We start from the raw sequence: 25,592 nt of genomic DNA on the forward strand, positions 1-25,592 counted from the left end.
AGATCTGGACAATATCCAGGGCTGACAAGTAGCAAGTAACATTTGCACCAACATATGCCAGGCTATGGCCATCACCTCTAGCCGATAATCGAACCACTGTTCCTTCACAATCAATGGCATTACTATCACTGAATCCCCCATTGTCAACTTCCCAGGAGCATTCATTGATCAGAAATTCAACTGGACTCACCTCATTAATAGAGTGGCTACAAGAGCAGGTCAGAGCGTAGGAATACTGCGGCAAGTAACTCACCTCCTGACTTCCCAAAACCCTGTCCACTATCTACAAGGTACCAGTCAGGAGTCTGATTGAATACTCTCCACTTGCCTGGATTAGTACAGCTCCAACAACACTCAAGAGGCTTGACACCATCCAGGCCAAAGCAGCCCACTTGATTATTACTGCATCTAAAAGCATCCACACCCTCCACCACCAAAGCTCAGTAGCAGCAGTGTGTACTATCCACTAGGTACACTGCATAAATTCATCAACAATCCTCCCACGACCACTTCCATTTATAAGGACATGGGCAGCAGATACATGGGAATACCACAACTTGTAAGTTCCCCTCCAAACCACTCAGTATCCTGACTTGGAAATATATTGCTGTTCCTTCGCTGTCACTGGTTCAAAATCCTGGAATTCCTCCCTGATGGCATTGTGGGTCAAAGCACAGCTGGTGGACTGCAATGGTTTGAGAAAACAGTTCATCACCGCCTTCTCTAATGCATCTAAGTAAAGGCAAAACATGTTGGCCAGCCTGTGACACCTACATTCCACAAATGAGTTGAAAAATCCAAGAGGATAAAGTTGTCAACATTTCATTGGAGTTGTGGACATAGATGATTGAGATCATTCTCTTACTGATCCATAACTCTGACCCTCTTGTTCCCAGGCAAATCTCCACACTCACTCTCCTTTTAATTCCTGTAGAAAGAACCGATGGGAAAATATCTAAAAATTTCCATCTTCAGCGCATTGCCACCCCGCCACCCTGATTTTTTCACAGAAATTCCACTGAAATTCAAGAGCCTGATTTTCTCTGAACACCCATCCTTTGCATCTCCAAGTGAAAGCCATTTCTACATTTCATTTAAACTTTGAGCTTGATCTTTGAACCTCTGACGTAATTTGTACCTTAAAAGGAAGCATAAATTGGACCAACTGCCGCAGGCCAGACAAATGGGACTCAGGCTTGCAGGGCAGATCAGGAAATTGGTTGAAAAGGGATGCGAATTAGGGATGGAGAAGGACAAGGCCAGGATATTGGAGGAGGTGGGGGAGAGACAGAGATAAAGAAGAAAATGTGTTTGGGGGAGAATGATCAGGGAGTTTGAGAGAGAGAGAGAGAGAGATCTGAGAATGAATGCCAGTGTCGAGAGAGATCAAGGCAAATCTGGGAGTGTTGCGGGTGAGTGTGGTGGTCAGGAAAAACTCATGTATTGAATAAAATGATTTATTTTCACTTGCATTCTACAGTGAATAAAACAGCAAAGTACATTGAAAAGCTTCAATTGTTGCTGAATAGTTTTAGAATAAAAAGAATAAAAGAATAAAAAGATATAACTGAAAGAGAGCCTATCTTTGTTCTTAAATCCTGGTGGGGCATTGGAATGTTCAACTTAGGTGTGGGATGGTGGAGGAAGCTGGGAGTAGGGGTGCGATGGTGGTGGGGACAGTGGTGAGGATGGAGCTCATTCCTGGTAGGGCAGGTAGGGAAGGGTTAAGAGCAAATGAAAGCTGTTGGAAACAAATTAATCCCTATGATGTTCAAGTATGTTGGGAATTCCTGGTAGGGAAGCAATTTGACAATTAAGCAACAGTGCAAAATTTGCATGAGGTGCTGGCAAAGTAGAACTAAACGTTATTGGTGTCCTCATGAAAACAAATGCTGTACTGTTCAATCGAAATGTAGAATTCATTCATCAGTAATCAATAATTAAATGTTAGCAAAGATTTGAGCTATTTTCTGTGACGTAAAGCTGATATCCTTTATGAAACTAAATAACATAACGTTTTCGGTGCTCATTAGCAAAAATGTATGAGTAATTATTTAGTTTCCAGTACTATGTCCACGAAGAATTCTGTGTGCTATAATATGCTTTTACATTTAACTAATGATTTTGTAGATTATATAACTTTCAATGCTGACAACTTGTTTCCTGTAGGTGTTTCTGAAGTATTATCAAGTAGAGCAGTTAAATTTACTGCTCAGAGAAGTCATTGCCAGCATTGTGGTTATTCAAGCCCACATCAAAGGTTGGCTGGGAGCCAGGAGATACAAGAAAGCACAAGCTAAAAAACAAAGCAGTGCCATCATCGTCCAATCAGGTACGCACAAATTTCTGCTATTTAATACAGAAAGAAAGCTTTGAAAGTGAAATTAAGAATAGCGAGGTGCATGCAATTAAAAAACACAATTCTACTAGTTTATATTTCCCAAATCTTATAAATTCTAAAGGGCTGATTTTATTATTACCCACCATCAGAAACAGGACAGATAGATAGATGAAATTGGCTGGCAGCCTTGCTCATCAGTACCCTAGCCATAGAGTCAAAAAGCACAGAAACAGACCCTTTGGTCCCATTTGTCCACACCGACGAGACATCCCAATTTAACCTCGACCCACTTACTAGCATTTGACTCATATCCCTCTTAAACCCATCCTATTCATGGACCCAGAGATAATGGGAATCTGCAGATGCTGGAGAATTCCAAGATAATAAAATGTGAGGCTGGATGAACACAGCAGGCCAAGCAGCATCTCAGGAGCACAAAAGCTGACGTTTCGGGCCTAGACCCTTCATCAGAGAGGGGGATGGGGAGAGGGAACTGGAATAAATAGGGAGAGAGGGGGAGGCGGACCGAAGATGGAGAGTAAAGAAGATAGGTGGAGAGAGTATAGGTGGGGAGGTAGGGAGGGGATAGGTCAGTCCAGGGAAGACGGACAGGTCAAGGAGGTGGGATGAGGTTAGTAGGTAGCTGGAGGTGCGGCTTGGGGTGGGAGGAAGGGATGGGTGAGAGGAAGAACCGGTTAGGGAGGCAGAGACAGGTTGGACTGGTTTTGGGATGCAGTGGGTGGGGGAGAAGAGCTGGGCTGGTTGTGTGGTGCAGTGGGGGGAGGGGACGAACTGGGCTGGTTTAGGGATGCAGTAGGGGAAGGGGAGATTTTGAAACTGGTGAAGTCACTGCCACAATGATGCCACCCGAAGGTTGCAGGAACAGCAACTCATATTCCGCCTGGGAACCCTGCAGCCATATGGTATCAATGTGGACTTCACCAGTTTCAAAATCTCCCCTTCCCCTACTGCATCCCTAAACCAGCCCAGTTCGTCCCCTCCCCCCACTGCACCACACAACCAGCCCAGCTCTTCCCCCCCACCCACTGCATCCCAAAACCAGTCCAACCTGTCTCTGCCTCCCTAACCGGTTCTTCCTCTCACCCATCCCTTCCTCCCACCCCAAGCCGCACCCCCAGCTACCTACTAACCTCATCCCACCTCCTTGACCTGTCCGTCTTTCCTGGACTGACCTATCCCCTCCCTACCTCCCCACCTATACTTTCTCCACCTATCTTCTTTACTCTCCATCTTCGGTCCGCCTCCCCCTCTCTCCCTATTTATTCCAGTTCCCTCTCCCCATCCTCCTCTCTGATGAAGGGTCTAGGCCCAAAACGTCAGCTTTTGTGCTCCTGAGATGCTGCTTGGCCTGCTGTGTTCATCCAGCCTCACATTTTATTATCTATTCATGGACCCGTCCTGATGCCTTTTAAAAGGGGTAATTCTATACACTTCAACCACTCCTCTGGCAAATTGTCCATACATGCACCATCCTCTGCATGTAAAAGATCCCCCTTAGGTCCTTCTAAATCTTACCCTCTCACTTTAAACCAAACCCTCTTGTTAGGAATTCCCCTACCCTAGGAAAATGTCCTTGGTTATTCACCCTATCCATGCCCGTCATGATTTTATAAACCTCTCGGTGCCTGTTGCCTTTTGTTTTTAACATCATCTGAGAAGATAGCTAAGACAGTCAAAATCAATGTGGTCCTTCCTTAAATGTGCAGATTTGAGTTTAATTGCATCATCACTCTGTGACTACTCAATAAACTGACAGTGTAAGTGCAGAAGCTGTGTTGCTTCCTTCCAAGGCAAAATAGTACAAGGAGGATTACAGACAAGAAGAAAACCAAACTGATAATGTTTCCATACTAGCGAGTTTTGAGAAGATTTGTAGCTCAGGTTGAGGTTCTGGATGTGAGTTTGCTCGCTGAGCTGGAAGGTTAGTTTTCAGACTCTTCGTCACCATTCTAGGTAACATCATCAGTGAGCCTCCGACGAAGCGCTGGTGTTATGTCCCACTTTCTATTTATCTGGTTAGGTTTCCTTGGGTTGGTGATGTCATTTCCTCTGTTGGTGATGTCATTTCCTGTTCTTTATCTCAGGGGATGGTAGATTGGCTCCAAATCAATGTTACCAGATAAATAGAAAGCGGGACATAACACCAGTGCTTCATCGGAGGCTCACTGATGATGTTACCTAGAATGGTGACGAAACGTCTGAAAACTAACCTTCCAGCTCAGCAAGCAAACTCACATCCAGAATGTTTCCATACATCCTGAACGAACAACGAATGTATAAACCTGTTGTGTCCGAACATGATCCAGAAAATCCCTCTGTGTGACTTACTTGAGTACATGACTGGGTTTCTTTTGCGCTGCTTAGCAGTCTTCTGTTACTTGAAATTATGCTGCTACCTTCTGACCAGATGCTGGGCGGGCATCTATTTCTACTTAAAGTAGACGTGGCACTGAGACCAGATTGATGCATCCAAGAATACTGAAGGAAGTGAGAGTGGATATTGTGGAGGCACAGTCTTCCTTAGTCTTGCGTTGGTGTGATAGACCAGAAGAATTGTAGATATCATGTCCTTCTTCAAAATAGGTGTAACAATCAGCTAAACAATCTCAGACCATTCAGTTTATTTTAGCTGGTTATGAAACTGCTAGAAACAGTAATCTGGAATAGTGGTAATACTCATATTGACATGTGGGTTAATGAAAGCCAACATGGATTTCTTGAGGCAAAGTCACATTTCACAAATTTTCTGGAGTTTATTTTGGAGATAATACAAAAAGTTGAGGCAGACTTACTGACTATACCTCCTATGTTCACATCCAAGTCATTTATATAAATGACAAAAAGCAGGGGACCCAGCTGTGATCCTTGTGGCACACCAATGGTCACAGGCCTCCAGTCTGAAAAGCAACCTCCACCATTACCCTCAGTCTTCTATATTAAAGCCAGTTCTGTATCCAAAAGACTAGTTCTCCCTGTATGCCATGTGATGTAACCTTGCTAACCAATCTACCATGACAAACCTTGTTGAACATCTTACTGAGATCCAGGTGGATCACATCCACCACTCTCCCTCATCAATTCTCTTTGTTATATCTTCAAAATACTCAATCAAGTTAGCGAGACACAATTTTCCATGCACAAGGCCATGTTGACTATCCCTAATCAGTCTTTGCCTTTCTAAGTACATGTAAATCCTGTTCCTCAGGATCCCATTCAACAATGTGCCCACCACTGATGTCAGGCTCACCAGTCTCTAGTTCCCTGGCTTTTCCCTACCACCTTTCTGAAATAATGGCACCACGTTAGCCAACCTCTAGTCTTCTGGCACCTCACCTGTTCCTATCAATGATACGAATATCTCAGCAAGTGGCCCAGCAGTTTCCCTAGTTTCCCACAGAATTCTAGGATACACCTGATCAGGTCCTGGAGATTTATCCACCTTTACACATTTTAAGATGTTCACCACCTCCTCCCCAGTAATATGAACATTTTCAAGATGTTGCTATCTTAATTCCCCAAGTTTTCTATCTTCCATATCCTTCTCCACAGTAAACACTGATGCAAAATATTTGTTTAGTATCTCTCCCATCTCCTGCCATTCCATATGTAGGCAGCCTTGCTGATCTTTACGGGGCCCTGATCTCTCCCTAGTTACTCCTTTGTCCTTATAGTATTTTTAGAATCCTTTTGAATTTTCCTTAACCCTGTTTACCAATTAGGGTTATCTCATGACCCCTTTTTGCCCTCCTGATTTCCCTTTTAAGTATACTTCTACTTAGTTTATACCCTTCTAGGCATTCACTCAACCCCTGCTGTCTATGCCTGACATATGTTTTCTTCTTATTCTTGACCAAAACCTCAAGTTTTCTAGTCATCCAGCATTCCCTACATCTACCAGCCTTCCCCTCACCCTAACAGGAACATACTGTTTCTGGACTTTCGTTATCTCATTTTTGAAGGCTTCCCTTTTTCCAGCCATCCTTTTGCCTGCGAATATCCGCATCCGCAACACCCCACCCCCCATCAACTTTTGAATGTCTCTGGACTCTCATCTCATTTTTGAATGCTTCACATTTTCCAGCTGTCCTTTTACCTGTGAACATCCACCTCCAATCAACTTTTCAAAGTTCTTGCCTAATACTGTCAAAATCGCCTTCCTCCAGTTTAGAACTTTTAACTTTTAGATCCAATCTATCCTTTCTCATCACTATTTTGAAACTAATAGAAGTATGGTCACTGACCCCAAAGTGCACCCCCACTGACACCTAAGTAGCCTGCCCTGCCTTATTTCCCAAGAGTAGGTCAAGTTTTGCTCCTCTAGTAGATACATCCACATACTGAAACAGAAAGTGTTCTTGTACACACCTAACAATTTTCCTCTCCAGCCAAGCCCTTAACACTATGCAGTCCAAGGCTATGTTTGGAAGATTAAAATGCCCTGTGATTACCATCCTATTATTCTTACAGATAACTGAAATCCCCTTACAAATTTGTTTATTAATTTCCCACTGACTGTTGGGGGTTCTTCAGTACAATCCCAATAAGGTGATCAAGCTTTTCTTATTTTTCAGTTCCACCCAAGTAACTTGCCTGGGTGTACTCCCAGGAGAATCCTCCCAAAGTACAACGATAATGTAAGCCATAATCAAAAATACCGCTCCTCCTCCTCTCTTGCCTCCCTTTGTATTCTTCTTATAGCATCTATATCTTGGAACATTAAGCTTCCAGACCTGTTCATCCCTAAGCCACATCTCGTAATCATTATGAAATCCCAGTCCCATGTTCCCAACCAGGCCCTAAGTTCATCTGCCTTACCCGTTTGGCCTCTTGCATTTAAATAAACACAGTTTAATTTATCAGCCCTACCTCATTCTCTGCTTTTTTCCTGCCAGCCCTGACTGTTTGACTTTCTCCTTTTCCCAGCTGCACCAGTCTCAGACTGATCTCACTATCTCTCAAGGTCCCACGGCCCCACCCCTTACGAGTGCAAATCCTGCCGAGCAGCTCTAGCAAATCTCCCCACCAGTAGATTAGTCCCCTTCCAATTCAGGTGCACTCTGTCCTTCTCATACAGGTCACTTGTACCCCAGAAGAGATTCTAATGACCCAAAAATGTGAATCCTTCTCCCCCGCTCCCACTCCTCAGCCATGCTGTATTCTCCTATCCCTACCCTCACTCGCACATGGCACTGGGAGTAATCCGGATATTACTGCCCTTGAGAACCTAATTCTTAAATTCCTGCCTAAAATCCTATACCCTGTCTCTTCATAATCTAGTCCTTTCCTCTTCCTTTGTTGTTAGTTCCAATGGACACAATACCTCCTGCTGGTCCCTTACCCCTGTGAGAATATTCTGCACCCTCTGCGAGATATCCTTGATCCTGGTACCAGGGAGGCAACACAGCATTCTGATGTCTTGCTGTCAGCACAGAAATGTCTTCTTTGTGCCTCTGACTAGAGAGCCTCCTAACACAATTGATCACTTGGAACCTGGTGTGCCCTTCATTACATTAGAGTCAGTCTCTGTACCAGAAATGTGTCTGTCAATGCTACATTTCCCTTCAAGTTCCTCACCCGCTACATTTTCCAAAACAGCATACTTGTTTATCATGAGGATAGCCAAAGGAGACTCCTGCACTACCTGACTACCTCTCCTTCCTTTCCTGAAGGTAACGCATGTACCTGACTATATCGGCAGTTTTTCTACCTTCCTATGTCTGCCATCCATCACACTCTCTAGCTCCTGCAAATTCCTCATTGCCTCTAAATGCCTCTCTGACCAATCCTTGCAATCTGATAGGCTTCACAACCAAACACACTTCCTGCAGGCATAATCGTCAGTAACATGGAAACTCCCTAATCACCCACATCTGACAGGTAGGATACATCACTCTACTAAAGGCCATCTTTGCACCTTAACAATTACAGACCCAGCAAATAGCACAGTCTTACTCTTCCAAAAAACACTGCTCCAGGCTAACTTAGTGCTTATGTTTTATATTTTTAAAGTTTAATCGAGGTAGATCTCAATAAAACATGTGATAAAAACAAAATCCTACTCTACTCCCTATTGTAGATTTCCAAAAAGAACAGTAAGCTCACACTTTAAAAATAGCCAGTCCTTAGCAGTTCCACTGCTGTGAGCTCTTCCACATAGGTTTCTGTAAGGTCAACTGTGAATTTCACTGTTTGTTTATTTTTCTTAGAAAGAACTCTGATGCCCAGAGATCCTTGAAACTAAACAACAGAGGCAGTCAGCAGTGAAAGTTCACTGCCTAGTCAAGCAGATGTACAGGTTTACTGTTCCATTTGTCTCTTATAGTCCCTGCTTTGTCTCACTCCCTCCTTTTCAAATTGCCATTGTTTTGACCTTGTCTTTTTCCAAAGTTCCAAAACAATGCAACAGCTTATAAAGCAATAATTACTGCTCTTGAATTCAACAAAATCAGCTCCAATACTGAAAGCACCTCAAAAGAGGAGAAGCTCTTGCAAACACAATTCCCTCCCGCCATCTTGGATTACCATGACTTCCAAAAGGTCGTAGAGTTATACAGCACAAAAATAGACCTTTCGGTCCAGCTCATCCATGCCAAACAAGTTTCCCAAACTAAACTGGTCCCACTTGCCTGAGTTTGGCCCATATCCCTGTAAGTCTTTCGTATTCATGCACCTGTCCATATGTCTTTTAAATGGTGTAACCATACCTGCGTCTACCATTTCCTCTGGCAATTTATTCCACATTTGAACCACCCTCTGTGTGAAAATATTGCCCCCCAAGTCCCTTTTAAATCTTTCTGCACTCACCTTAATAATATGCCCCCCAGCTTTGAACTCCCCCCACCCTAGGAAAAAGACCTTGGCTATTCACCTTATCTATACCTTTCATGTTTTATAAAACTCAGCAAGGTCACCCCTTAGCCTCCAATGCTGCAGTGAAAAAAGTCCCAGCCTTTCCTTGTACCTCAAACCTTCTGGTCCCAGCAACATCCCGGTAAATCTTTTCTGAACCCTCTCTAATTTAATAATATTGTTCCTATAGCAGGGTGACCAGAACTGTACACAACTATATACAGTCTTGAGCCACAGGCTTGTGAGCAAAAAGCTCATGTGATAGAAGGGACAGTGGCTACATGGATACAAAACTGGACAAGGGATTGGAAAGAAAGAGTAATGGATAATAGATTTTTTTGGGCTGGAGGGTTTGTAGCAGAATTCTCTAGGAGTCGGTATTTAGAATTTTCCTTTTGCTGATACTTGTTAATCATCTAGATCTTGGTGTATGGGGGACAGTTTCAAGGTTTACAGATGATGCAAAAGTTGGAAGCATTGTGAACTGAGAGGAGGACAGTATAGAACATCAAAACAGCATTGACAAGTTGGTGAAGGTGAATGGGAGACAGGTGAATTTCAATACAGAGTGCTGTGTGAAGAAGTATTTTAGTACAAAGAACTTAGGTATAGAGCATAAAATGAAGAGTATCACACTAAAGAGTTTACAGGAACAAAGAGATTGGTATATTTGTGCATAAGTCATTAAAGATGGCAAGGAAGGTGGAGAGAGCAGCTAATGAATCATGCATCATCCTAGGTTTCATTAATAGAGGCATTGATTCATCAAGCAGAACTTTAGCTGGAATATTCTGTACACTTCTGGGTACCAAATGTCTAGAACGATATGAATGCAATGGACAGTGGCGTACAAGAATGGTTCTGTGGATGAAGAAACTGTAGTTAGGAAAATAGATTTGATGACTGGGGTGGGGGAAGGTATAATTTTAAGGTAAGGGGCAGGAGGTTTAGAGAGGGTGTGAGGAAAATATTTTTCACCCAGAAGGCGGTAGTAGAAATCTGGAACTCACTGCCTGAAAGGGTAGTTGAAGCAGAAACCTTCGTAACAATTAAAAAACATTTTGATGTCCACTTGCAATACCAAGGCATACACAGCTATGGGCCAACTGCTGAAAAATTATAATAGAATAGTTAAGTGGTTGTTTTTAACTGGTGTGGTTGGGCTGAAGTATCTTTTCTGTGCTGCAGATCTTATGATTGTAGAAGTTGGGACTGTTTTTCTTAGAGAGGAGAAAGCTAAGGGGAGATTTAATGAAAGTTTTCTTTAATGAATATGGAATAGACTTGGAAAAACCCTTCTGACTCATTGAAGGATTGAAAAAGAAGGGTATGGATTTAAAGTATTTGAAAAATAAGTAACTGTGATGTGAGACAAAAAGTATTCACACAAGTGATTTGAGTCTGGAATGCAGTATCTAAGAGTGTGGTGGGGTTGAGGCAATCAAGTGGGCATTAGAAGACTATTTGAAAGGAAACAAAAGCTTAATAGGGAAGAGGTAGGAGAATGGCATAAAGCTAAAATGCTCAGGGAGCCAATGGATGGCTGAATAGGCTGAATGGTTTCCTGCTATCCCATAACAATTCTGAGAACTGATCTCAGGTTAAACATAGAAACATAGAAGATAGGTGTAGGAGGAGACCATTCAGCCTTCAAGCCTACTCTGTCATTCTTCACGATCATGGCTGATTGTCCAATGCAATAGCCTAATACTGATTTCTCCCCATAACCTTTGATCCCATTCGCCCCAGTTACTTTGACAAATGAATCTGACATGGAGTGGTAAATGGGTCCAGGTAAATAATTGACCCAAGTTGGGCACTAGGCCTTATCAGTATAATTATGGCAAGCTATGGAAGTCAATCAGGCATTCCAAGGCACCTTTCTAATGTGTCCAGACAGTTTGGGTTGCCTGTGAATCTGAAAATGGTTTTCAGGTTGATCTGGAAAGTAAGACAAATAGGAGAACAGTGGCTGGAAGCTCTACAGAATGAGCTGATAGGGGCAAAAGAATCACTGCTGCTTCTCCTGACTCCATGTTTAGGCATATTAAGAATAAGCACTTTTTAAATGTTACATTGCAGCATTATCATTGAGGCTAGCTGGTTGTAAAAACCCAAAAAAAAATGACCAATGTATGCCACAGAATTTCAGTAGATGACTGGAAACATATGTTTGCTCCTTATTACTACATGAAAAGACCTAACATCTGATGAGGCAGCAGTTAGGGAAACCTAAATGTGATTGACCCAATAAATAGGCCATAGCCTTACAAGTACGGTGCTTTTGGTCTACATTTTACTCTAAAACAAACTGGACACAATATAGTTGCTAAGAGGTGCAATAAATTGTGTAAATGGGAACAGAAAATTGTATTAATTCAGAGACTGGGAATAGCTGTAAAGATGGAATTCAATGCAGGAAAGAATGAGGTGACAAATCAGGAAAGACATATTGGAATTTTACTTAATGATGAGCAATGAGAAACTTGATTTTCAATCAGAATTCAGAATCTAACAACCACATAATTGCTTATTCAAATCCTATACATTTGCATTTCTCAAGCAACATGATCTTTTAATGCCATAATTGAACTGAGACCAAGGAGGTGGTTTGATGAAGGGTCAGGATATGTTGTCATTGTTATGATAATTATTATTTGGAAACTTGGGTTCTAAAATGGACAGAGCTATGAATACCTTTAAGTTTGATTTGTGTTGCATATGTTAAGAAGGGAAAGACATTGTTTTAGTTTCATTTTTGAGCTCTGTTAGTGATCCTGGGTTATCTGAAGTTCTTTTTTTCACACACACCCAAATGACGTTTTAAAGATGCTTGAGGTGAACAGGTCAATGCATTAGAAGATAGATGAGAAAAGGAAATAACAATGTGCAGAGCTGGATGAACACAGCAGGCCAAGCAGCATCAGAGAAGCAGGAAAGCTGACATTTCGGGCCTAGGCCCTTCTTCAGAAAGATGAGAAAAGAATTGCCTTGTGACAAGAGTCTCTTAGAATAGAAAGTCAGAACTATTCAGAGGATCAGGACGTTAACTATCTTCTCCTCAGTTTTGTGTCCCTCTGCAGAGTAGATCATTTTCTTTATGTTTGATCTTGGAATGTGAGCATTGTTGGCAAGGCATTTATTGCTCATCTGTAAATGGCCTTGAACTAGTGATTATGAAGCACCCTTTTGATTCCCTGCAGTTCCCACAGTATTGTTACAAAGACTGAGCAACATTGAAGAAGTGAAGATGTTGTTTCAAGTCAAGAAAATGTGTAACTTAAAGAGAAACGTGCATGTGATGGTGTTCCCATGTCTGTTGCCCTCATCCTTATAGGAATTAGAGAACACTGCCAAGTAGATGCCAGTGCTGTAGTTGTACTGGAAAATTTGGCTGAGGGTACAAGAAGTTTTGGAACACCAATCTTCAGTATAACAGCTGGGTTATCATCATGGCCCATAGCCTTTGCTGTGCCCAGTGCCTTAAGTTGTTAATGGATATTACAAATAGTGAATCAAATTGTCTGAGGACTTAAGTCTGCAATGTTGCTTGTCACAAGAGGAGGCTGAGATGGATCATCCACTCAAATTCTGGCAGAGTTTTGAAAAAAACAAATCAAGCCCTAATCTTTTGTACTGATGTTCTGGGCTCCCTCATTATTCAGGGTAAGGGTACTTGTGGAGCCACTTCCTCCAATTAATTTAATTGCTCACCACCTTTCATGACTAGAAGTAGCAGAGCTGATTACGACTGTTACCATCTAGAGTACCAAGGTTCTGGCAAGTACAACATCCTTTTGTGGGCTGAAAAATTGAGGCTGACTATTAACGTGAGTATAGTATGTCATGACAGAGAAAAAGGCCAATCTATATGCCACAGTATATCAGTGTAGCCAGCTGAAGAGGGGTGCAGTAGTTCTTCTTAGTTCCCAATCCTTATTTGGATGTAACAGATTTTGAAATTTTTAAAGAATGTATTTGCCAATTTAGTGTTCATAGCATCATAGAATCATAGAATCCCTGCAGAATGGAAACAGGTCATTTGGCCCAACAAGGCCATGCTGGCCCTCAGAGTATCCCACCCAGACCCATCCCCAGACTCAACAGCTAACTTAGCATGGCCAATCCACCAAGCCTAAACATCTTTGGATTGTGGGAGGAAACCGGATCTGATTAAATACAGATAATAATGAACTAGCAGGTGGGATTTCTTGAGTTAGACAAGTGAGGAGTTAGTTTCTGGTGCTGAAGCTCACTCAGATAAAATTACAGTATTTAAAAAGTAAAAATATTTGCCAACTTCATCATTTGCATGCCAAGACACAAGAATCAAACATGCAAAAATACAAGTTACAGCATCAATGATGTTAACTTTGGGAAAGTTAAAGTTCAGAAAAGAAAAAATTCGTAAAAGCTGATTGGTTATAACTGATACTCTGGCTTGGCCGTAGCTGTCCAAAGATCTTTGTATTCATCCAAACATTTAAGGTTGTAGCTGATGGCTTCTACATCTTCTGGAACTGTTGTTGTGGACAGTTCTTTTAAAATTTCTCCCTTGTGAGAATGTCAACATAATTTACCTCAACAAACAGGGTGCTATCTTGGAAGAAGATTGCAGAAGAAAGAGCAGCATTTTTCTCTCACAGCTGCTGTGGTCTTCTGCTAAGTCATGTCCTTGGTAAACTCACACAAAGGTTATTTATCAAAGTTTATTTAGTCACATGCCTTCTTCCTATTTGCCGTCAGATGTTTAATAATCATTTGGGTGTTCCAGAGGTAGTTTTGATTAGCTCACATCTTAAGAAAGTCAAAGCCAATTTTTGAATGGTTCATCTTCACATGGTAGAAACTGTGAATATTCATTTTTGATTGGCAGGAAAGAAGCTGTTTACGTCTCTCCAGGGAATTATTGTCTGTGATTTAGTCTTCTTAGATCCTGCAGTTGACTCTCAACAAAGTGGAATTGGGCTACATAGTAATGCAAATTGTGGCAGCCATTTTTAGTTTCAGTCAGGTCTTTGTTTTGATTAAAAATGTTATTTTGAAAGTCCAATGTCTGTCTCCAGGAGATGAATGAAAATTAATATTTGACATGGGCATGTCTTCATAACAATATTCAAAGACACAGTTTTAGGAGCCAGAAATATTGGATTGCCTTATATGCCAGATCAATTTACAGCTACTATCTACAGTATATCTGAAATAAACAGAGTACAAAATCAGTTTGCTTCTCACTCATCCAAGAATATAAATTGCTTTGTTGGGGGTAAGAAGTTTTTTTTCCAAGTAAACCTTATAACTTTCATATGAATTCTGCAGAGCGCAGGCTGGCTGAAGGGAGATTGCATTATATTGTGTGTGACTTCTTCTTCCCAATCTGGCTTATCATTCATTTGTTTCTTTTTAGCCTGGAGAGGATATGTTGCTTATAAAATCTACAAGAAACTGAAGACTGAAAGAGAAGCTGCCATTTGTATTCAAACAGGTAAAACTGATGCTTGAAAGTATCATTTTACATGCCCTGAACAAGAATGTTGTCGATTGCAACTAAATCTAAATGGTTTAGTCATGCATAAATTCAAATTTTGTCGTGATGCACATTTTGATGTGCAGATTTCAGTACTTGCATTTATTTGTCATCCATTGTGTCCAGTGTTTTCTTGTCGAGAAGAAGGCTAGGACACTAAAAGAATTCTGTCATGACCATTCTATAGAAACACCTGAAATTGCCAAACACAACAACCTATTGTGTTGGATTTAAAAATAAAACAACACATGCTGAAAATTTGATGTAAAATAGTAAGATTAGTTTGCAACTTAGTTGCATTTCATTTAATCTAAATTTAGGCATGGACTTGGTAGGTTGTAATGCATCACAGTGGTGATAAATCTGCCGCTTGTTCCAAAGAATTGTCCTTTTCCTGCAAAAATCATGATATGTGGATATTTAAATACATACCAGCAGATTTTAGTGTGACTGCTGTCAGAAAGAAAAGGTTGGAAAGTTGATCACAGCAGTCAATTTGAAATTTGGAAAATGTGAAATCTAATTTTGTATCCTTGCCTCCCCCAAATAAAATTGAACTCAGTTACCTGCAAGGTTATCTTGCATCTCTGAGCTTTCAGGTTTTTTAAAAACCATTAGCTGCTGTAAGACCTATTTAATCGCAACATAGTTTAGGAACCTCAATCTCATTCTTAGTTACCTGCTTCAGGCAATGAAGGCAATCCCCTAGTTTCTGTTATTCTTCATAAATTGAGTTATGATGGAGCTCCTCAAACTTACCAACTTTCTTTACTGCCAAGCTACGCTCATGAATCTGGTCCCAAATGTTACTGAAGTCCACCATCTGCTGACAGGAGTGAAGTAAAGCAACATTTTGACTTGCCCGCTGCCCCCCCCAACAATGATCCTGTCAGTAATTATAAGGTCAGCTAATTATATTATTCTTGAGTGGGACAAAGACACATGCCCTGTCAGGAGTTGCAGTTATATGAGAAGTCCTAGAAAATTTGTGGTGGCTGAAGAGCAGTGTGGCATAAAGTGGGGTAGATTGATGGGTGGGGCTGTTGGTAAACTCTCAAACCTTTGAAAAAGATGAAAGTACTGAATTAAAGGCTTGACTGCTGTTAAAGCAATGCCAGTGTACAGCTGTTACAATTGACATTTAGGAAGTTATGTTCTGAGAGTGTGCAATTAATTTAAGGTGAAATGAAAAGGGGTCATATGATCTAGTTTTACATGTGCCTGACAGCACGTCTGCGGTTGCTTTTTGAAAATTAAAGGTTGCCCAGATTGCTTTACTGGAAATAAGGTGCAAGATGTTAACACTTGGAGGTTGCCTTTGTCCTAGCAGCAAATAGACTGAGTCTCCACATCTCAGAAAATGTTGAGAAGTTAGGGTGTAAATAGTTATGCTTTAAACTTCTTTTAATTTCCAAGATAAAGAGCATTGGAATTTGAAGGATAGAAAATCAGCATTTCTCCTTGGAGACATGCCCCATACGATTCATGTTGCCAGAGTGATGGGCTTTGAAGATCCAGGACAGGGAGGGCACCTACAGGCAATAAGACATTTTGGTGCACCATACAAGAAAGCAGGTAGGATTGGCATGAGATTTGAAAGAGCAAAGCCATGAGGAGTTAAACTGAGGCTGTGAAACTCAGCTAGCTTGTATGAGAGGAAAAATTCCTATCTGTAAAAGACAGTTCTAGATTAAAATCTCCCCAGCAGAGAATGTCAGGTAGAGAGTGACCATAATTCCCAATGACTGGCAGATTATGTGAAACAGCACATTGCTTTAACTGTCTACAATAGTCAGACTACTGTCTGTAATCAGCCAGCCAATACTTGCAAAAGTCGTCTCACGATAACTAATGTGCGATGCTATCCTGTGATTTGGCGACAATTATTGAGCATTCCAACAACTAATTTAAGATTGTCAGTTGGGATTGCAATGTACATCACTTGCCAGAACCTGCACATATTCATAAGCAGGGACCTGTTATCTGTAAATAGAATTAGTTTGTCCAGGCATTGTACCTTACTTGAATTAAACAAAAGCATTGGGTGCACTCTCCATGGCAACATCATGAGCAATCAGAAGCTGCTTCTGAACTAATCAACATCCTGTTCTTATACAGTGTAAGTTGTTGATCTCATTGAAAACTAGCATATCTGCATCTTTCTGGATGAGTGCGGGTTGAAGTTTTGAAATCAAGCTTCTATTTCAATAAGACATGATTTAATAATGCTTTTAGTAATATTACAATGAAATGTGAAATTCTATGAGATCATCCTTTCAGCTATTAACTGGAAGATTGTAAAACAGCAATGAGACGAAATGACTGCAGATTGAACCAGTAAGATGAAAGCATTCAAATTTTTAGGGGTGATGTCAGAAATGCACAAAGTCAAATTGAACAATAGATGGAATGAATAGAAAGTGTGAGTGCATAAGGACCAGGCAAAACAGCAGACAGAACCACATTAAAGACTGTCATATGGGCAATGTGTGATCATTCTTAGCACTCTCATTCATTGTAAGAAGTTTAATGCCTCATGAGGTCAGGTTTTTGGAACTGCTAAGGGGGTGGCTGGCCCCTCCTGCAAAAGAATTTAGACAGCCTAGGGGATTGGTAAAGAAGTTGCAGATAGAATACAGTGTTGGAAAATGTGAAGTTATGCACCTTCTTAGAAAAATAGAGATGTAGACTATTTTCTAAATGGGGAAAGGTTTCGGAAATCTGAAGCACAAAGGGACTAATGAGTCCTAGTTCAGGATTCACATGAGGCTAACATGCAGATTCAGCTGGCAATTAGGAAGTCAAATGCAATGTTTATGGGCTAGAATACAAGAGCAGAGATGTATTGTTGAGGCTTTTTAAGGTTTTGGTCAAACTGCATTTAGAATATTGTGAGCAGTTTTGTGCCCTGTATCAAGCGAAGGATGTTCTGGTGCTGGAGGGGCCAGACAAGATTCAGAAGAATGATCCCACGGTGGAGGGTTTCTCATACAAGAAGCATTTGAGGTTTCAGGATCTGTACTTGGAGTTTAGAAGGATGAGCGTGGGGGATCTCATTGAAACTTATAAAGTACAGAGAGGTCTGAATAGAGTGGACAGCGAGAAGATATTTCCACTTGTAGGAGAGACTGGGATCTGAGGACAGCCTCAGACTGAAGGGATGACTCTCCAACTAAACTGAGGAAGAATTTCTTCAGCCAGAGGATGCTAAAAGTAGGATTGCAAGTGCAGCAGGTAATTAAAAAGGCAAATGGAATTTTGTCTGCCATTGCTAGAGGGATGGAAGCTACCTTGTTGAATGTTTTCAAGGCAAGGCTAGATAAATTTTTGAACAGTAAAGGAATTAAAGGTTATGGTGAGTGGATGGTTAAGTGGAGCTGAGTCTCAAAAAGATTAGCCATGATCTTATGAAATGGTGGGGCAGGCTCGAGGGGTCGGATGGCCTACTTCTGCTCCTAGTTCTTATGTTCAGAAGAATCTGTGGAACTTATTGCTGCAGAAGGCTGCAGAGGCAAAATTGTTAAGTGTCTTTCAGATGGAGACAGATAGGCTCTTGATTAGTAAGGGGATCAAGGGGTATGTTGAGAAGGCAGGAGAATGCTGTTGAGAAAAATATCAGCCATGATCGACTGGTGGAGAAGACTTGATGGGCTGAATGGCCTAATTCTGCTCCTATCTACAATATACAATACAGTATAGCACAAGAACAGGTCCTTCGGCCCACCAAGCCTACACCAATTCCTATTCCGTATTTAGACGTGCTCCTCATTGCTCACGGGCAGTTTCCACCCATCTGTTTAATGTGTCTATCAAGATATGCCTTACATATCGCCAACGTGCTTGCCTCCACCACCTTCACTGGCAGTTCAATTTGACCACCCTCAATCCTCTATGCAAAATATTTCCTGCACTTCTCCCCTAAACTTTCCCTCTCTTATCTTCAACCTGTTCCATCTTGTAGTTGACCTTTCCACCCTGGGAAAAAAAACCTCTGACTATCCACTCTATCTATGCCTTCCATAATTTTGTAGATCTCTATCAGATCACCTCTCAGCCCCCATCTATCCAATGAAAACAATCGTGTTTATCCAATATCTTGTCATAACTAAAACCCTCCAGACCAGACAACATCCTGTTAACCTTCTCTGCACCCTCTCCAAAGCATCCAAGTTCTTTGGATAAAAATGAAATCAGAAGTTGCTGGAAAAGCTCAGCAGGTCTGGCAGCATCTGTGAAGAAAAAAATCAGAGTTAAGGTTTCAGGTCTGGTGACCCTTTCTCAGAGCTGATGGTAGCTGGGAAAATTTTCTATGCCGTTTCTATGCAGAAGTTAGGAAGGGGATATGGAATGGAGTAAATAATAGGATAAAGGATACAGCCCAAAGAGAGAGAAGAACAGTTGGATAGGCAAAGGAGTTGATAACAATCTGACAAGGAGGGAGAATAGCTGTGAATGGGGACTGTCAGTGACTAACAATAGGTAATGTGTAATGGCAGGCTGTGTGATAACAAGGCCTGGTGTCTGGGTTAGGGAGCTAGGACATGGGAGAGTTTAGGCCCTAAAATTATTGGACTCAGTATTGAATCTGGAGGGCTGCAGAGTCCCCAAGCTGTAAATGATGTGTTGTTCTTCCAGCTTGTGTTGAGCTTTGCTGGAAACCCGCAGCAAGCCAGAGACAGAGATGTTGGTGAGGGAACAGGATGGTGTGTAAAAGCGGAGGGGAACTGGAAGTTCAAGGTGTTTTTTTGTGAGCAGAATGCAGGTGTTCTGCGAAGCAGTCACCCAGTCTATGCTTCGTTTCCACAATGTAGAGGAGACAACATTGTGGGCAGCGAATGTAGTAGAATAGATTCTGGGAAGTGCAGGTGAGGTGTTGCTTGGAGGGAAATGGGCAGGTGTTGCACCTTTGCTGGTTGGAGGTGAAGGTGCCATGGGATATTGGGGATTGGTGGGGGTGAAGGAAGAATGGACCAGGGCGTCCTGGAGGGAAATGCCCCTGTAGAAGGTGGACAAGGGAGGGGAGGGGAATATGTGTCTGGTGGTGGCATGTTGCTGGAATTGGTGGCAATGGTGTCTGATGATCTCCTGGATGTGAATGCTGATGGGAGGGTAGGTAGGACAAGGGGAATGCTATTGCGTTTGCAGGATGGAAGAGAGGGCAGAAGTGCAGGAGTTGGGTCGGACCCGGTTGAGTGTCCTACCAATGACGGTGCTGGGGAGTCCTCGGTTGTGGAAGAAGATGGACATTTCGGAGGCTCCCTTGTCAAAGTTGGCCTCATCTGAACATATGCGACAATGACAGAGGAACTGGGAGAATGGGATGGAGTCTTTACAGGAAGCAGGGTGTGAGAATGTAATGTCCAGGTAGCTGCGGGAATCAGTGGATTTGTAGTGGATATTAGTAGCCAGTCTATCCCTAGAAATGGAAACAGAGACATCGAGGAACGGAAGGGAGAGTCAGAGATAAACCAGGTGAAAGTGAGGGCAGAGTGGAAATTGGAAGCAAAGTCGATTAACTTTTCCAATTCCGTTTGAGAGAGGGAAGCAACACTGACAATATGATCAATTTATCAGCGAAAGAGTTGTGGGTGGGGAAGTTCTACATACACCATGAAGAGACAGACATAACTGGAGCCCGTGTGGGTACCCACGGCCACTCCTCTGACCTGAAGAAAATGAGATGAGTTAAAAGAGAAGTTGTTGAATGAAAGTTCTTTGGGTAGTGTGGTGCCAGAACTGTGGGCAGTATTCCAAATGTGATCTATCCAAAGTTTTGTACGTCTTTAACATAACTTGCCAACTTTTATACTCAATGCCCTGGCTGATAAAGACCATAAGACATAGGAGTGGAAGTAAGGCCATTCGGCCCATCAAGTTCACTCCTCCATTTAAATCACGGCTGATGGGCATTTCAACTCCACTTCCCTGCACTCTCCCCGTAGCCCTTGATTCCTTGTGAGATCAAGAATTTGTCGATCTCTGCCTTGAAGGCATCTAACGTCCTGGCCTCCACTGCACTCCGTGGCAATGAATTCCACAAGCCCACCACTCTCTGGCTGAAGAAATGTCTCCTCATTTCCTTTTTAAATTTATCCCCTCTAATTTTAAGGCTGTGCCCACGGGTCCTAGTCTCCCCACCTAACAAACAAAACAAAGAAAACAAAGAAATAAAGAAACCTACAGCACAGGAACAGGCCCTTCGGCCCTCGAAGCCTATGCCGATCAAGATCCTCTGACTAACCTGTCATCTATTTTCTAACGGTCTGTGTCTATTTGCTCCCTGCCCATCCATGTACCTGTCCAAATATATCTTAAAAGATGCTAATGTGTCTGCATCTACCACCTCAGCTGGCAACGCGTTCCAGGCACCCACCACCCTCTGTGTAAAGAACTTTCCACGCATATCTCCCTTAAACTTTCCTCCTCTCGGTTTGAACTCATGACCCCTAGAAATTGAGTCCGCCACTCTGGGATAAAGCTTTTTGCTATCCACCCTGTCTATACCCCTCATGATTTTGTAGACCTCAATCAGGTCCCCCCTCAATCTCCGACTTTCTAATGAAAATAATCCTAATCTACTCAACCTCTCTTTGTAGCTAGCGCCCTCCATAACAGGCAACATCCTAGTGAACCTCCTCTACAACCCCCCCCCCAAAGCATCCACATCCTTTTAGTAATGTGGTGACCAGAATTGCACACAGTACTCCAAATGTGGCCGAACCAAAGTCCTATACAACTGCAACATGACCTGCCAACTCTTGTACTCAATACTCTGCCCAATGAAGGAAAGCATGCCATATGCCTTTTTGACCACCCTATTGACCTGCGTTGTCACCTTCAGGGAACAATGGACCTGAACACCCAGATCTCTCTGTTCATCAATTTTCCCTAAGACTTTTCCTTTTACAGTATAGTTCGCCCTTGAATTTGATCTTCCAAAATGCATCACCTCGCATTTGCCCGGATTGTACTCCATCTGCCATTTATCTGCCCAACTCTCCAGTCTATCTATATTTTGCTGTAATCTTTGACAGTCCTCTTCACTATCAGCTACTCCACCAATCTTAGTGTCATCAGCAAACCTGCTGATCAGATCACCTACGCCTTCCTCCAGATCATTTACATATATCACAAACAACAGTGGCCCCAGCACAGATCCCTGTGGAACACCACTGGTCACAGGTCTCCAATTTGAGAAACTCCCTTCTACTACTACCCTCTGCCTCCTGTTGCCTAGCCAGTTTTTTTATCCATTTAGCTAGCACACCCTGGACCCCATGTGACTTCACTTTCTCCATCAGCCTGCCATGGGGAACCTTAACAAACGCCTTACTGAAGTCCATGTATATGACATCTACAGCCTTTCCCTCATCAATCAAATTTGTCACGTTCTCAAAGAATTCTATTAAGTTGGTAAGACATGACCTTCCCTGAACAAAACCATGTTGCCTATCACTGGTAATAACGGGAACAACTTCCCAGCATCCACCCCTTCTAAGCCTTACGTTATCTTGTAAGTTTCTATTAGATCTCCCCTCAATCTTCTAAACTCTAATGTGTACAATCCCAGGATTCTTGGCCGTTCATCATACGTTAAACCTACCATTCCAGGGATCATTCATATGAATCTCTGCTGGACACGCTCTGGGGCTAGTATGTCCTTCCTGAGGTGTGGGGCCCAAAATTGGACACAGCGCGCTGTATGCCTTCTTGACCACCTTATCAACCTGTTTTGCCACTTTCAGAGATCTGTGGACCTGTACGTCTCAATCCTTCTGTATGTCAATGCTGCTAAGTGTTCTGCCATTTATTCACACAGGAATCTGATCTTCCAAAATGTAACATCTTGCATTTGTCTGGATTGAACTCCACCTGCTGTTTCTCTGCCCAAATCTGCAATCTTTCTAAATCTTGCTGTATCTTTTGACAATCCTCCTTACTATCTGCAACCCCACCAATTTTGGTATCACCCTCAAACTTATTTATCAGACCACCTGTATTTTTCTTCAGATTATTTATATAACAAACAATAAAGGTCCCAGCACTGATCCCTATGGAACACCACTAGTTACTGATCTCCATTCTGAAAAACACACTTCCACAGTTCCTCTTTGTCTTCCATGATCAAGTCAGATTTATGTTCATCTAGCCAGTTCACCCAGGAACCCATGAGGCTCGACCTTATGTATCAGCCTGCCATGAGTTACCTTCTGAAATGCCTCCATGCAGACAACATCCACTGCCTTTCCCTCGTCAATCATTTTTGTTCCCTCCTCAAAAAACTCAATCACATTGGTGAGACATGACCTTCCCTGCACAAATCCATGTTGCCTATCACTAACAAGTCCATTCACTTCCAAATATGAATAAATCCACTCTCTCAGTGTCTTCTCCAACAGTTTCTGCACTATTGATATCAGGCTCACCAGCCTGTAATTACCTTGATTATCTGTTTCTCCAGTTCTCTGAAACCTCACCTGATGCCAAAGAGGACACAAAGATATTTGCTAAGGCCCTAGCTATTTCCTCTCTGACCTCCAACAGTATCCTGGGATAGATCCCATCTGACCCTGGAGACTTGTCTACCGTAATACATCTAAGGACACCAACACTTTCTCCTTCATTATATTGACCTGCCCTAATGTCAACATCACTCATGTCCATCCCTTTGGTGATTATCGATGTAAGGATTAAGGATGTCACCCATTTCCTCTGACTTCACACATAAACTCTCTCCTTTGTTCTTGAGTGGGCTTACTTTTTCCCTAGCTATCCTCTTGTTCCTAATGTATGTATGAGATGCCTTAGGACTGTCCTTAACCCTGCTGGCCAAGGCCATTCCATAGCCCCTTTAGCCCTCCTAAATTCCCATTTGAGCTCCTTATACTTTCTCTATATTCTCTAAGGATTTTGACTGTTTTTGATTGCATAGATCTCAGGTATGCTGCTTCTTTTTTTGAGTAGGCTGATAATTTCCCCTGTGATCCAAGGTCCCTGAATCTTGCCATTCCTGTCCTTCATTTTCACAGGAACATGCCTGCCCTGCACTTTAATAAACTGGTCTTTAAAAGCCTCCCACACGTCAGATGTGGATTTACCTCCAAACAGCCACTTCCAATCCATACTCTCCAATCCTTGCCTAATTCACTTGTAGTTGGCCTTCCCCCAATTTAACGCCTTCATCCAAGGCACACTCTTGTCCTTATCTAGAAGTATCTGAAAACGTAGGGAATTATGGTCTCAGTTTCCCAAATGGTCCCTCACAGAAACTTTCATCACCTGTCCAGGGTCATATCCCAATACCATGTCCAGTATGGCCCCTTCCCTCATTGAATTATCCACATATTATTTCAAAAACCCTGTTATTTTCACACCTTTTCAGAATCTGACTGCACATATCTTTATCTATCTGCAGCTGGGAGGTCTGCAGTATAATCCCAGCATTGTGATTGCACCCTTTCTTTTCATAAGCTCTACCCATAATATCTAGCTGCAACATCCCTCCAGGATGTCCTCCTTCAAAGTAGCTGTGACACACTCCTTAACCAGTTATGCAATTCCCCTACTCTTTTGCTTCTTCCTCTGCCTCATCTAAAACATGAATATCCTGGAACACTAAGCTGTCAATTCTGTCCCTCTTTCAGTCATATGTCTATGATATTTTGTGATCAAACCGCTTCTTCATTTTCCACTACTCTGGGCAAATACTGAAATATGATTTTAAGGGTCTATACCATGATTGACCTGCTATAATGCAGGAATACTTTTTAAAAAATTGTTTTGATTTATTTATTGTCATCTGTATCTCGTTACACAATACAGTGAAAAGTGTTATATCGTGTCGCCGCTCTCTGGCATCATCTTGAAACACAGAAAAATAAACCAATATATAGAATATAAAGTCAGGAGAATAACGAAATAAAGAAAAGGTGTTCAACTTTACAGTCCTTCTTGTTAAGTGCTCCACTAAACGCTATTAGGCAGCACTGGGCCTATTTGCCTCCACCAATGCCGTTGCTGTGACTGAACATGTCAAGCAGTGGATGTACCCTATGGAAGACAAAGTTAAGTGATCCCACAAGCAATGGGTCATAAATGAGCTTTGAAGACCTGCCACATCCAGTGATGAATGGTGGTGGGCAATTAAACAGCTAACAGGAAGTGGGAGCTTCATAAATAACATCATCCTCAATGACAGGGGAGTCCAGTGCACGTGAGTACAAAAGACAAAGCTGAAATATTTGCATCCACCTTTTGCAAAGGTGCTGAGTGAGCAATCTATCTTGCATTTGTGTCATTCTCCTACTTCTTCCCCTTTAGGCTGCGTATTGTTTCCTTTCTAACAATTATCTCTGCAGCCCAGGCAACAGCCTGGAAAATCTCCTCTGCACCCTCTCCAGTGCTATCACATCCCTCCTATAATGTGGATTTCAGAGCTGCACACAATACTCTTGCTGTGGCCAAGCCAACTTTTTACACAATTCCAGCATAAACCGCCCTGCTTATAATAAAAACCAAAAGAACTGTGGATGCTGTAAATCAGAAACAAAAGCAGAAGTTGCTGGAAAAGCTTAGCAGGTCTGGCAGCATCTGTGAAGGGAAATCAGAGTTAACTTTTCAGGTCGGATTCTGAGGAAGGGTTGCTGGACTCGAAACGTTAACTTTGATTTCTCTTCAAAGATGCGGCCAGACCTGCTGATCTTTTCCAGAAACATCTGCTTTTGTTCCTCCCAGTCCTTAAATTTGATGCCTTTAGCTAATAAACACAAGTATGCCACAGGCCTTCTTACTCACTTTATGTACCTGTCCTGGCACCTTAGAGGACCATTGTGTAACTTTACACTTATCCAGTCT

The 25,592-nt window shown here is 42.1% G+C and overlaps 1 protein-coding gene across 9 annotated transcripts in view; it reads left to right on the forward strand.

The window, feature by feature from the left end:
- Positions 1-25,592, forward strand: part of myo3b (myosin IIIB) — a 583,195-nt gene that overhangs the window by 425,368 nt on the left and 132,235 nt on the right. For all 9 annotated transcript variants that reach the window (XM_059647251.1, XM_059647253.1, XM_059647249.1 and 6 more), the window contains 2 exons: positions 2,170-2,332; positions 14,619-14,696. In XM_059647251.1, the coding sequence (XP_059503234.1) occupies positions 2,170-2,332; positions 14,619-14,696 (241 nt within the window). The remainder of the gene's footprint in view (positions 1-2,169; positions 2,333-14,618; positions 14,697-25,592) is intronic.

This window comes from Stegostoma tigrinum, chromosome 7, assembly GCF_030684315.1.
Source record: "Stegostoma tigrinum isolate sSteTig4 chromosome 7, sSteTig4.hap1, whole genome shotgun sequence".
NCBI lineage: Eukaryota > Metazoa > Chordata > Chondrichthyes > Orectolobiformes > Stegostomatidae > Stegostoma > Stegostoma tigrinum.